This window comes from Oryctolagus cuniculus, chromosome 2, assembly GCF_964237555.1.
Source record: "Oryctolagus cuniculus chromosome 2, mOryCun1.1, whole genome shotgun sequence".
Classification (NCBI taxonomy): domain Eukaryota; kingdom Metazoa; phylum Chordata; class Mammalia; order Lagomorpha; family Leporidae; genus Oryctolagus; species Oryctolagus cuniculus.
This window is the reverse complement of record NC_091433.1, coordinates 3,290,276-3,303,491: the sequence shown is the minus strand read 5'-3', so window position 1 is coordinate 3,303,491 and position 13,216 is coordinate 3,290,276. Positions and strand designations below refer to the sequence as shown.

The 13,216-nt window shown below is 52.1% G+C and overlaps 1 protein-coding gene across 1 annotated transcript in view; it reads left to right on the top strand.

Moving 5' to 3' along the window:
* The window catches only part of KIAA0232 (KIAA0232 ortholog), an 85,524-nt gene that overhangs the window by 30,561 nt on the left and 41,747 nt on the right, over positions 1-13,216 (top strand). The window contains 2 exon segments of the mRNA XM_070068018.1: positions 4,211-4,524; positions 4,527-4,690. Of these exon segments, the coding sequence (XP_069924119.1) occupies positions 4,470-4,524; positions 4,527-4,690 (219 nt within the window). The 5' untranslated portion in view covers positions 4,211-4,469.

Sequence of the window (13,216 nt, the reverse complement as noted above, 5' to 3'; positions counted from 1 at the left end):
TGGGCTCTTCAGCCGGATCTGAATGCCTTAAGGGCTGATTCTGAGCCAGAGTGCTATTTAGGACATCTGCCATTCTATGAGTCTGCTGTGTATCCCACTTCCCATGTTGGATCATTCTCTCCCTTTTTGATTCTGTCAGTTAGTATTAGCAGACACTAGTGTTGTTTGTGTGATCCCTTTGACTCTTAGACCTATCAGTGTGATCAATTGTGAACTGAAATTGATCACTTGGACTAGTGAGATGGCCTTGGTACATGCCACCTTGATGGGATTGTATTGGAATTCCCTGGCACGTTTCTAACTCCACCATTTGGGGCAAGTCCGATTGAGCATGTCCCAAATTGTACATCTCCTCCCTCTCTTATTCCCACTCTTATGTTTAACAGGGATCACTTTTCAGTTAAAATTTAAACACCTAAGAATAATTGTGTGTTAATGACAGAGTTCAACCAATAGTACTAGAACAAAAAAAAAAATACTAAAATGGATAAAGTATTACATTGTTTTTAAGGATTTCCCAGAGAATCTTTTCCTGCTGCTCCTCACATGTCACGGGGTAACACCCGGAGCTCTGAGTTGGGCTGGTGTTTGGGCCATTCCGGCTTTCCCAGACTGATTTCCGATGACCTTGCTGGGAATGGCACGTCACGGACAGCGTGGGAGCAGGCTTGCTCTGGGGATGTCCCTGTGCCTGCTTCCGCCATGTGTGGAGTGATGAACCCGTGTAGCTCATTCTGCTCGCAGGCCGCACGTGGTCCTCTTGCCCGCCGGTGTCCGTCTTTCCTTTGTCATCGTGAGAGCCAGGTTAGATCTGTGCTTTGTTCTGGGCTTGTTTTCCTTCTTCCACATCCTTGGGCAGGTTTGCAGGTGCGAAATCCTTGCATTTTTATCGTCCGAGAGTGTGTTTTCACCTTCATTTTGAGAGCTAGTTTTAGTGGGGATAACACTGTAGTTTTTTTCTGTTAGCACTGCGGAGGTTTTGCTCCATCCAGGTGCCCATACTTGGGCCGGCCTCCGTGCGCTCCCAGGCGCACTGCAGGCAGCTGGATCTGAAGTGGAGCAGCTGGGACTTGAACTGGTGCTCCTGCGTGGGAATCTGGTGTCACAGCAGAAGTTTACCCTCCTGTTCTCTCTTAAGATTTGTTAGGACCAAAGTGGGGTATTCCCTGGTGCTAAGACAGTGCCCTTGCGTACTCACCTGGTGCCCCTTGTGTGAGGCTCTGGGGTGTGGCCGTGGAGACTGTCGCCGTCCTACAGGCTGCTTCTGGCCTCTGTGATGGCCCTTCCTGTGCCCAGCTCCTCACTTCAGACATTGATACCCGGCCAGGTACTTGAGGACCGCCTTTGTAAATCTGATTTTCTGTCTGTGTGGCTCTCTGTTGGGATTTTTCCTGAAAATTTGAGGTGCTGGGGCTGGCGCTGTGGCGCAGCAGGTTAATGCCGGCACCCCATATCAAAGTGACAGTTCAAGTCCCTGCTGCTCTGCTTCTGATCCAGCTCCCTGCAGATGTACCTGGGAGGCAGCAGCAGATGGCCCAAATGCTTGGGTCCCTGCTGCACGCATGGGAGCTCCAGATGGAGTTCTGGGCTCCGGGCTTTGGCCTGGCCCCGCCTCTGCCACTGTAGCCACTTGGGGTGAAGCAGTGGGTGGAAGATCTCTGTCTCTCCTTCCTCTGCCTCTCTTTTCTTTTTATTTATTTATTTTTTTAAGGTTTATTTATTTGAAGGAGTTATGGAAGAGGGAAGGAGGGAGGGAGGGAAGGAGAAAGAGGTATCTTCCATCCCCTGGTTCACTCCCCTTAACGGTTGAAGCCAGGAACAAGGCGCTTCATCTGCTTTTCCCACATGGGTGCAGGGACCCAAGTACTTTGGCCATCTTCCGCTGCTCTTCCCAGGTCATGACCAGGGAGCTGGATTGGGAGTGGAGGAACTGGAACACGAGTGGACAATTCTTCTAGTTTTATTTGAATGGCAGTGACAGAGCGAGGCCTTGTATCTGCTGGTTCATTCCCAGGTGGCTGCCGTGGCCAGGACTGGGCCAGGCCAGAGCCAGGAGCCTGGAACTCTGTCTGGGTCTCTTGTGTGGGGGCAGGGACCCAGTCCTTGGGACATGTCTGCTGCCTTCCCAGGCTCACGGTCAGGAAGCTGGATGGGAAACAGCCAGCCGGGAGTGGACTCTGCCCTCCAGTCAGGATGCCAGCAGCCTAGCAAGCAACTGTAACAGGCTGCACCTGACCGCTGGCCCGCAGAGAGATACATAGTAACGAGGCTGTTTTAAAGTAGCCACATAGACATGAGTGACACGTTAATCCAGTAACCTCCTACAGTGGATTTAAAGTTCTCTTTACATTTAGTGTATGTGAAATCACTACATTTTTACAGATTAAATGCAAGAATATCAGTCTTCCGTCTGGGGAAGGGTCGTTTTCTTTCTGCCTTGATGCTTTTACTAACAGTAATTTTTAGTTTTTATTTGGAAGTTTTTTAGGTAGCGCTCTGTTGTCTGCTAAAATCCGTGCTTAAACTGAGCTGAGGAGACTGACCTTCCATTCGCTAGCTGCCATTTCCTAATGATAGGAACTAATTAAAACTGACACAGAACATTGTGATCTAGTAAGCCTATTGTTAGATATGTTTGTATTCAAAGTATGTTAATTTAGGGAGGGAATAATAATAAAAACATTATACAGTAGGTTTAACAGGAAGGGCTGGCATGGCTAGAAGACCAATTTTTATTTCACCTTAATCTCTATGAAGTAAGTGATGACCAGTCCTGAAGTTTGTGGCCGTACAAGATAATTGCTTTCCATGCAGTGTTTCAGTGAAGTCAGTGTTCAGCTGCTGACTTCTGTTGTGCTTGGATGTGAACCGCTGATTTGCGAGTAGGCCGGCCCTTCAGCCCTGCAGGTAACCACGTTAACCTGCCAGTCTCCTGAGACAGTGGAATGTCTGCATATCTGAGTACAATCAGAACACCAGCTTCTAATTGTTTTTGTTAAACTGATCCTGAGATTAGTTTGAAATGTCAGAAGATTACTGGGGGCCGGGGAAGGAGTACCAGTGTTCTGTTACCAAAGACATTTTATTTTTTTTTAATTTAAATATTAATTTATTTGAAAGAGTTATGGGGCTGGCACTGTGGCGTAGCGGGTAAAGCTGCCGCCTGCAGAGCCAGCATCCCATATGGGCACTGGTTTGAGTCCTGGCAGCTCCACTTCTGATCCAGCTCTCTGCTGTGGCCTTTTAGAAGATGGCCCAAGTCCTGGGGCCCTGCCACCTGCGAAGGGGACCCAGAAGAAGCTCCTGGCTCCTGGCTTTGTATCGGCGCAGCTCCAGCCATTGCAGCCAATTGGGGTGTGAACCAGCGATGGAAGACCTCTCTCTCTTTCTCTGCCTCTGCCTCTCTTTCTCTTTCTGTGTAATTCTGACTTTCAAATAAATAATTTTTTTAAAGATTTTTTATTTATTTGAGAGGTAGAGTTACAGACAGAGAGAGGGAGAGACAGAGAGAAAGGTCTTTCATTCGCGGGTTCACTCCCCAAATGCCCACAACAACCATAGTTGTGCCAATCCAAAGCCAGGAGCCAGGAGCTTCTTCCGGGTTTCCCATGTGGGTGTAGGGGCCCAAGGACTTAGGCCATCCTCCACTGCTTTCCCAGGCCACAGCAGAGAGCTGGATTGTAAGTGGAGCAGCTGGGACTCGAACCAGCACCCATATGGGATGCCGGTGCCACAGGTGGAGGCTTAACCTATTGCGCCACGGAGACAGAAACGGCCCCATAAATAATTCTCTAAAAAAAAAAAAATGTTACACAGAGAAGGAGCGGCAGAGAGAGAGGTCTTCCATCTGCTGGTTCACTGCCCAGTTGGTCCCAATGGCTAGAGCTGTGCTGATCCAAAGTCAGGAGCCAGGAGCTTCTTCTGGGTCTCCCACGTGGGTGCAGGGGCCTGAGGACCTGGGCCATCTTCCACTGCTTTCCCAGGCCATAGCAGAGAGCTGGATTGGAAGTGGAGCAGCCGGGGATCAAACCGGTGCCCCTATGGGATGCTGGCTCTGCAGGTGGCGGCTGTACTGGCCACGCCACAGTGTTAGCCCCCTAAGACATTTTAACAAAGAGGAACAGTTCATTTGATTTTTTTTTTGGGTTGGAAGATCTATACTTTAATGTACATGTGTGTATAATGCATACTTTTTCTTTCATTTTTACAGGTTCTGCTGGAAACTTAGATTTGGCCTCAATGTGAAATGAAAGTAGAGAATTCCATCTACACGTATGTTGCTTCGGGACTCGCGGGTCATGCCTGAAGAAGGAGACTGTGTTCTAGGCGGCTGACCGCAGCAGCAACCGGCGCTCTCCTCGACGCCCGGCGTCCCTCCTGCTCACTGGAGTGAAGATCCCCTCCAGACAGCGACGAGTGAGAGCCGCAGACAGTGCTGTGTGTCTTAAGGATGTCTGCAACCTAGATTCATGCAGCCTACCTGTGCGGTTGTGCGTGGTGTGCCGTCTGGAAGCTCCTCGCGCTCCTGCCCGGCCCTGCGTCCGCGATGTCTCTGCTCCCTGCGCTGGGCCCGGTGCAGGCCTGGCTGGGGCAGGAGCTGGAGAAGTGCGGCATTGACGCCATGGTCTACACGCGCTACGTCCTCAGCCTGCTGCTGCGCGACGGCTGCGACCGCGACCTGCAGGAGCAGGTACTGCGAGCCGGGCGGGCGGGCGGGCGGGCGCACTCTCACACTCTCACAGGAGCGTGCCGGCTTCGTGCTCAGAGTGCCCGCAGTGGGGGTGTGCAGGCTGTGACTGGCCCGTCACGAGGTGATGTGACCACGTCGGCACGTCAGGCACGGTGTCGCCCAGCACAGTGAGTGGCTCGGTCACTGCCTTTGCTCGGTGGGCTTCCCGGTGCTCGGCTCGGGCGCCGGAGCGCGCTGTGGACGGACGGCTGACAGCCTGCTCCCGTGCACTAGGCTTTCCTTGGGATTTGACTATTGAGGAAAATCACACGTTGTGACTAGCTCCTTAAGTGCTGAGTCTGTTACACTTCTTAGTCTAAAGTGCAGTGTTTTATCTTCAAGAATGATATTAAACTGCTTGTAACTGACAACATGTGTGGCGAGCCAGTAGGTAAAAGAGGCGGTACGAGAAGTGTGGCCTGGCCGAGGGACGCGGAGTCGGCAGTGGAGGGTGGGCTCCGAGTGACCGCCCTGCACAGGCTCCTGGGGAACCTTGGTTTCCTAGACCGCTGGTGGAAGCAGGGGTGCTGTGTGGCACTCTGTTGTTGTAAGCCGTTGTTACCAGTGCTGAAGGCAGCAGCAACGTTTTGTTGGCAGATGCTGGCTTTGCCTTTCCAAACCACAAAAACGGCCTGGACTCCAGTAACTCATGGATAGAGAGGCTCCCGCCTGGGCACGCGGGCCTCCCGGCCTGGTGTGGGGCGCGTGCTTCCCTCTGCTGGTCTCTCCTTTCTGGCTGGAAACGGGCGTTCTTCCTGCTCCAGCTCTGCTTTCCTGCCTAGCGAAGTGAAGTCCCATGGGATTTGAAGAGGCTGCTTGCAGACCTGGTATTCAGCGCGTGTGTTGTGTTGAGGGTCAGTATTTTGTAGGTACAATTTCCTTATTTGTCATCGTTTTCCTAGTAGTGTAAAATGTACTTCTTTAGGGGCAAGTAAAAGGTAAAATCTAAATCTACAGTCATGGAAGCACTTTTATTTTCAGAAATGAAGATATTTCCTGAAATTCAGACATCGTAGGCTTCAGTTGTAACTCGTGGTATGTGAGTAGTTTTTTAGTAAGGGTTTACTATTTCTCATTTCTTCGCGTGTATTAGCACTATCAACCTAGGCTATGTAATAAACACCAACATAAAGGCTGAGTCTTTGAAGTGAGGCGGTAGGACCTGACGCCTACTAATAAGGGGATTGTCACACACATCTCTGTGAGACCTGTGTGTCACTCCGCGGGGTTCTTGATTGACTGCAGCAGTTGGGCCAGGGAGCACAGGAGTATCGGTATCTGCAGTTTGTACTTGGTCCTGGCTCCAGAGTTCTGGGTCACTTTTAGGACACAGGACAGATGAAGGTTAGGGAGCACACGACATGTCTAGAGTTCACAAGGAGAACACACGGGAAGTGAAGCCCTTGAAATACTGTTGCACGCAACCCAAGGCTAGCACAGGGCTGACGAGACAGTGAAATGGACAGTGGCACTCGTTTTCGTAAGTGACGTGGGGTCAGGTAGCCCCTGCGTTCCAGTCCCCGGCAGGCACCGTCACTCTTGAAGAGGGAAAAGGAGACGGGTGGCTCCGCGGGAGTCGAGTAAGGGGGCCTGGGTGTCGAGCCTGGGGAAGGGCTCTCCCGGCTAAGGAAGGGGCCTCTGCTCAGCTTCTGTGATTCGGAGCTCCAGTCGCCGGTCAGGTTCCTGCTGTGGTGGCCACGTGCCTCGGGTGGAGGCCGATGACTGCCCTCCCAGGCACCCGTCGCTGTGTCTTTCCTCATCCAGCCGCAGGTTGCGGTGGCCAGTAGAGCAGCCTGAAGGCTGTTTCCCAGCTCCTGCTCGCCACCTGCCGGGTCTGAGCTAAACACAGGCACAGAGATCTGGCCCCGAAGCAGCTTTGTGCGTGGGTTCAGTCTCAGCTGCGCAGGGCGGTAGGGAGGAGGTGAGCCGAGCAGATCGAGTCTTGGTTGAGGCTGGTGGACCTCTGATGAACACGGTTGTGTCAGCCGCTCGCTGTGTGGTTGCGGAAGACCGCTCCCGGCCATTCTTACTTCCATAATTTGTCTTTTCCTCTCTTTTGGTCATGATTGTTACGCTCTGGCAAGTGTCGTCTCAGATCAGTGGGAATTCACTGTTGATCATTTTCGGATGCTTTCTTCCCCATTCCCCAAAGCCCAGGCTGCCTTCCTCTGTGGACTTCCGGGTGCCCCTCAGTGAAAGCTGTGTCTTCTTCCAAAGGGGATGGTGTTTCCAGTGCCGAGCATCGGCTCTCTGAGATGGTAACGGGCTGCGGACAGAAGGCTCTCTGTTCCAAAGGATTTTAACACAACATCAGAAATCTCACGAGGAATTCTTTTTTTTTTTTTTTTTTTTTTTTTTTTTTTTGACAGGCAGAGTGGACAGTGAGAGAGAGAGACAGAGAGAAAGGTCTTCCTTTGCCGTTGGTTCACCCTCCAATGGCCGCCACGGAGGCGCGCTGCGGCCGGCGCACCGCGCAGATCCGGTGGCAGGAGGCAGGAGCCAGGTGCTTTTGCTGGTCTCCCATGGGGTGCAGGGCCCAAGCACCTGGGCCATCCTCCACTGCACTCCCTGGCCACAGCAGAGAGCTGGCCTGGAAGAGGGGCAACCGGGACAGAATCCGGCGCCCCGACCGGGACTAGAACCCGGTGTGCCAGCGCCGCTAGGCGGAGGATTAGCCTAGTGAGCCGCGGCGCCGGCCTCACGAGGAATTCTTGTGTGCTTGTCATTTGGTCACCCATTGGTCATGTTTTCCCAGGCAACTAAATTCTTTCTTCTCTTCATGCTCACCTGTTGTGAATAAATCAGTGTGTATTTAAAATAAGGACTTTGTCTTAGATAGCCACAAAACAGTTTTGTAAAATTCAGTAAAAGTAGCCTTGATACATTATTTTTTATTTTTAAGATTTTATTTATGTATTTATTTGAGAGGTAAAGAGACAGTGAGAGGGAGAGGCAGAGAGAGAGGTCTTCTATCTGCTGGTTCACTCTGCAGTGGCTGCAATGGCCGGAGCTGCACTGATCCGAAGCCAGGAGCCAGGAGCTTCTTCTGGGTCACCCACACAGGTACAGGGCCCAGGCACGTGGGCCATCTTCTACTGCTTTCCCAGACCACAGCAGAGAGCCGGATCAGAAGAGGAGCAGCCAGGACTAGAACCGGCGCCCATATGGGATGCTGGCACTGCAGGTGGAGGATTAACCTGCTGCGCCGCGGCGCCGGCCCGATACGTTATTATTGAGTACACAGTCGATGCTCGGTTTCTGTGAGTGTCCCGGCAGTGTGTTGACTGCAGTGTTTCCATCATCTGGTCTCCAGCTTGAGATGATGCGCCGCCATCTTGATGGCTCACATGCCTTTAATCTCCTTCAGTCTGGAACAGTCCTTCCTATGCCTCTGTGTCTTGTGACGTTCGTATTTCCTACCAGAGTGTCCCTTGATTTGGGCTTGCTGGTGTTTCTTGGTGCTCAGAGTCAGCTTATGTGTTTGGGCAGTCCAGTTACGTGGAGGGGCTGTCTCCTCCTCTTGCATCAGTCAGACACACAGGCAGCGTTGTGCTCGATGCTGGTGATTTAGGTTCGGGTTGTGCCCACCAGGTCACTCCATAAGCCGAACACTGTTTTCCTTGTAGTTGCACGTGCAGAGAGATTGCGTTTACACCGTGTGTTGGTGGCTGCGCCTGGATCAGCTACCCCTTTGGTGGGTGAAGGACGGTGACCCCTGTACGTAAGCTCCCCTTCATGTTCATTAGCTGACATTCTGCTGCAGCACTTTTATCTCTTTCTTCAAGATTTATTTATTTATTTATTTATTTATTTATTTATTTATTTATTTAGACAGGCAGAGTGGACAGTGAGAGAGAGAGACAGAGAGAAAGGTCTTCCTTTGCTGTTGGTTCACCCTCCAATGGCCGCCGCGGCCGGCGCGCTGCGGCCGGCGCACCGCGCTGATCCGATGGCAGGAGCCAGGAGCCAGGTGCTTTTCCTGGTCTCCCATGGGGTGCAGGGCCCAAGTACCTGGGCCATCCTCCACTGCACTCCCTGGCCACAGCAGAGAGCTGGCCTGGAAGAGGAGCAACCGGGACAGAATCCGGCGCCCTGACCGGGACTAGAACCCGGTGTGCCAGCGCCGCTAGGCGGAGGATTAGCCTAGTGAGCCGCGGCGCCGGCCTCAAGATTTATTTATTTATTTAAGAGGTGGAGTTACAGAGAGAGGGAGAGACAGAGAAGGCTCTTTGAGCTGCTTGTTCACTCACCAAATGGTTGCAGCAGCTGGAGCTGAGCCAACCCGAAGCCATTAGCAGAGAGTTGGATGGGAAGAGGAGCAGCCAGGACACAAACCGGCGCCCACATGGGACGCCGGCACCGCAGGCGAAGCTTAGCCCACTGTGCACAGCACCGGCCCCACACCTTCGCCTTTTTAAAATCGGTAGCTCCGGGACTGTTGGCATAGCAGGTTAGGCTGCTGCCTGTGAGGCTCACGTCCCATGTGGGCACTGGTTCGAGTCCTAGATGCTCCGCTTCCAATCCAGGTCCCTGCTAATGAGCCTGGGAAAGCAGCGGGAGCTGGCCCAAGTATTTCGGCCCCTGCCACCCATGTGGGAGACATGGATGGAGTTCCTGGTTCCTGGCTTCAGCCTGGCCCAGCCCTGGCTGTTGCAGCCATTTAGGGGGTGAACCAGTGGATGGAAAATCTCTCTCTCTCTCTGTCATTCTGCCTTTCAGACAAATAAATCTTTAAACAAATAAAAAATCAATTTGAAATATTTGATCTTGCAGTATTTCCTGATTATGGGTTCAGCAGACAGATGTGGCCACCATAACATTTCTGAATATGATTATTACCTGTGACACGGTTGGATCTCTTAGAAAGGTGTTTTCTTGGGGGCCGGCGCTGTGGTGTAGTGGGTAAAGCTGCTGCCTGCAGTGCTGGCATCCCATATAGACGCTGGTTGGAGTCCCGGCTGCTCCACTTCAGATCCAGCTCTCTGCTGTGGCCTGGGAAAGCAGTAGAAGATGCCCAAGTGCTTGGGCCCTGCACCTGCGTGGGAGACCTGGGAGAAGCTCCTGGCTTTGGATCAGTGCAGCTCTGACCATCCCAGTCATTTGAGGAGTGAACTAGTGGATGGGAGACCTCTCTCGTGCTCTGGCTCTATCTCTTTCTGTATCTCTGTCTTTCAAATAAATAAATCTTTTTTTAAAAAAAGGAGTTAGTGATAATATGGGTATATAAATTTACATCCTTCCTAGTCTACCATATTAAATTTTTTTGTGTGTAAGGTCTTTTCATAGAGTAGAAATTTTACATATGATATTAGTTTTCAAAATCCACATCTCTGCTTGTTAACTTAGAAGTGAGTGCTCACTACACGCTTGGTGCTTGTCAGACACCAGGAACCCAGACAGCCCGAGACAGTCCCTGGGGCCCTGGGAGGCAGCTGCTGGCCTAGGGTCTGCGTGACCTGGTGCTGTGCAGAGTAGGGGACAGTCACCCCTGGGAAGCAGGAAGTAGGGGTCAGATGTGCACCGTCACAGAGGGAGGAGCCTGGCGGTGTGAGGCCAGAAGACAGCGTGGCGAGGTGAGACTGGAAGCAGATTCGAGGAAGCGGACGTGTCTGAGTCCTGCTGCCGCGGCCGGGCGCCCAGTTGGCCTGCAGTGTGGCCGGCGTGGGAAGGATGGCAGGAGATCGGGACTGCTGGCTGAAGACCTAGCAGAAAGGTAGAGATGACTTGAGATGATGCTTGCTTGTTTGGAGCCACTCTTTTTTTTAAAATGTTTAACTTTACTTGAGACGGCGTGGCCCTCAGCTGGTTCAGTCCCCGGAGGTCTGCAGGGGTCAGAGCCAGGAGCCATGGTGCAGTCCAGTCTGCGGGATGGGCAGATGCCCAGTTCCTGAGCCATCGCTGTGCGTCAGCAGCTGCAGCTGGAGGCCGGGGCAGTGACTCAGATCCGTGCCCTGCTGGGGGGGACGTGGCCTCTTGATGGGCAGGCCGTGTCCTAGAGGCAGGGGCAGTTCTTCTGAGGGTGACCTGGTGTGGATGTCTCACTGGGTCTCCCTTCAGACCCTGGCCGTGTCTTTCACAAACAGCCAGAGACTTGGCCTCAGTCGAGTTGAGGGAAGAGCTGCAGGTTTGGAAGTAGAACCGGTTAGGTTCAGTCCAGAGCCTCACAGTTTGGTTTGGGCGTTCTGCTCCGCGGCTTTGCCTTCCGCCCTCTCGGGGGCCTGGTTGTGCAGCCTTGTCCTTGGATGTAGGGCAGTGCAGCTCCGTCCTGGCCACAGTTTCACACACTGCCTCAGGACATGTTTCCTGCGTTCCCAGCAAGAATCGCGAAGGGTTCATCTCTGATGGTGACGCGCATCCCCTGCGTCTGTGCCTGTGGCCCAAGGGATGAAACCGGCTGATGCCTATGCAGCCAGTTAGGCCTGAAGATGAGGTGGCGTTAGTTCCACTGGACACGTGAGGTTTGGGTCACCCCGGCCACTGTGAACAGGAAGGCGTGGGCAGCAGAGTGGGTGCTCGGCGTGAGCGGCTGTTTCGGATGGCATGTTCCCTTTCTCGTCCGCCTCGGGCTCCTTGTAGATAGAAGACACCACGAGGAAGTCCGTCAGAACTCTGGCCCAGCAGTAGGCTGCCATGCTGCCGTGCCCTGTCGCCACATCTGCTTGGTTCCTGCTGATTGTGTTGTCTGTAAGATGAAAACTTTGAAGACTCATACTTGATTTTGCACACCATTTTGAGTAACTGTGTGGCACATGTGTAGTAAGTTTATGGGCCAGTGGACTTTTAATTTGTACAGGAGACTAAAAAGATAACAGATAAAATAGAAATATTTGGAATCATAGTAAACAGTTCTATTTAAAGCTGATTATTCAGTGTTAGTTAAATGTAGATTAAATAAATTATGACACATTCACGCAATACGTGAAGCTAGAAAAAACGGAATGAGGGAGAAAGAGCGTGCGTAGTATGCTGCTGTTTGTGTAGTTTTAGCTACAGATTAAAATTTCTTAATTCACCCTAAAACTATAAGGCAAAACCCGTGTACACAAAACTCACAGGGCTGGAAGTCACTCTCACAGCTGACACGGCTTGATCCATGGGTAATACTGAGCTGCCTTGTTGTTTCTCGTTTTGTTGGAAGTTGAACCAAGAATTGAACTCCAGACCGGGCCTTCGGTGTGGCAGTTAAACTCTGCCTAGAGCTCCCACATCTTGTGCCAGTGGACCTGGCTGCGATTCGTGGCTCCACTCCCGATTCCAGTTTCCTTTTTCTCTTTCTTTCTTTTCTTTCTTTTTTCTTTTTAAAAGATTTTATGGGGCCGGCGCCGTGGCTCACTTGGTTAATCCTCTGCCTGCGGTGCTGGCATCCCGTATGGGCACTGGGTTCTAGTCCCGGTTGCTCCCCTTCCAGTCCAGCTCTCTGCTGTGGCCCGGGAAGGCAGTGGAGGATGGTCCAAGTGCTTGGGCCCTGCACCCGCATGGGAGACTGGGAGGAAGCTCCTGATTCCTGGCTTCGGATCGGTGCAATGCGCCGGCTGTGGTGGCCATCTGGAGAGTGAACCAACAGAGGGAAGACCTTTCTCTCTGTCTCTCTCACTGTCTAACTCTGTCAAATAAAAAAATTAAAAAAAATTTAAAAAAATATTTATTTATTTGAGAGGTAGAGTTAGTTACAGACAGTGAGAGGGAGAGACAGAGAGAGAGGTCTTCCATCTGCTGGTTCACTCCCCAGATGGCCGCAATGGCCGGAGCTGTGCCGATCCAAAGCCGGGAGCCAGATGCCTCTTCCCGGTCTCCCATGCGGTGCAGGGGCCCAAGGACTTGGGCCATCCTCCACTGCTTTCCCAGGCCACAGCAGAGAGCTGGATCTGAAGAGGAGCAGCCGGGACTAGAACCGGCGCCCATATGGGATGCCAGCGCTGCAGGCAGAGGATTAATCTACTGCGCCACGGCGCAGCCCCGATTCCAGTTTTCTGTTCAAGTGGTCGAATCCCTGCCCCAGGGAGGGGCTGGGACTGAGTTTCCAGCTCCTGGCTTCAGTGTGGCTCAGCCCCAGCTGCTGCAGGCTTGGGCAGAGTGAGCAAGTAGAGGAGAGATCCCTGTTCTCTTTGTTTTTTCTGCCTTTCAAATGAAAGTAATGCAAAATTTTTAAAAAGTGATCCCAGGGCCAGTGTTGTGGTGCTGCAGATTAAGCCTCCTCCTCTGACACCCACATCCCATATTGGTGCTGGTTTGAGTCCTGGCTGCTCCACCTGTGTGAGAGATATGTGTGTGTGTGTGTGTATGTGTGCCTGTCTCTCTCTCTATATATGTGTGTGTGTGTGTGTGTGTGTGTATATCACTGTACCTTTCAAATAAAAATAAGTAAATAATTTTGTTTTTAGAAAGTGAAATCTTGGAGCCGGCGTTGTGGCATGGTGGGTTAAGCCACCACCTCTGGTGCCGACACTCCATGTGAGCACTGGCTGCTCCACTTCCCGTCTTACTTTC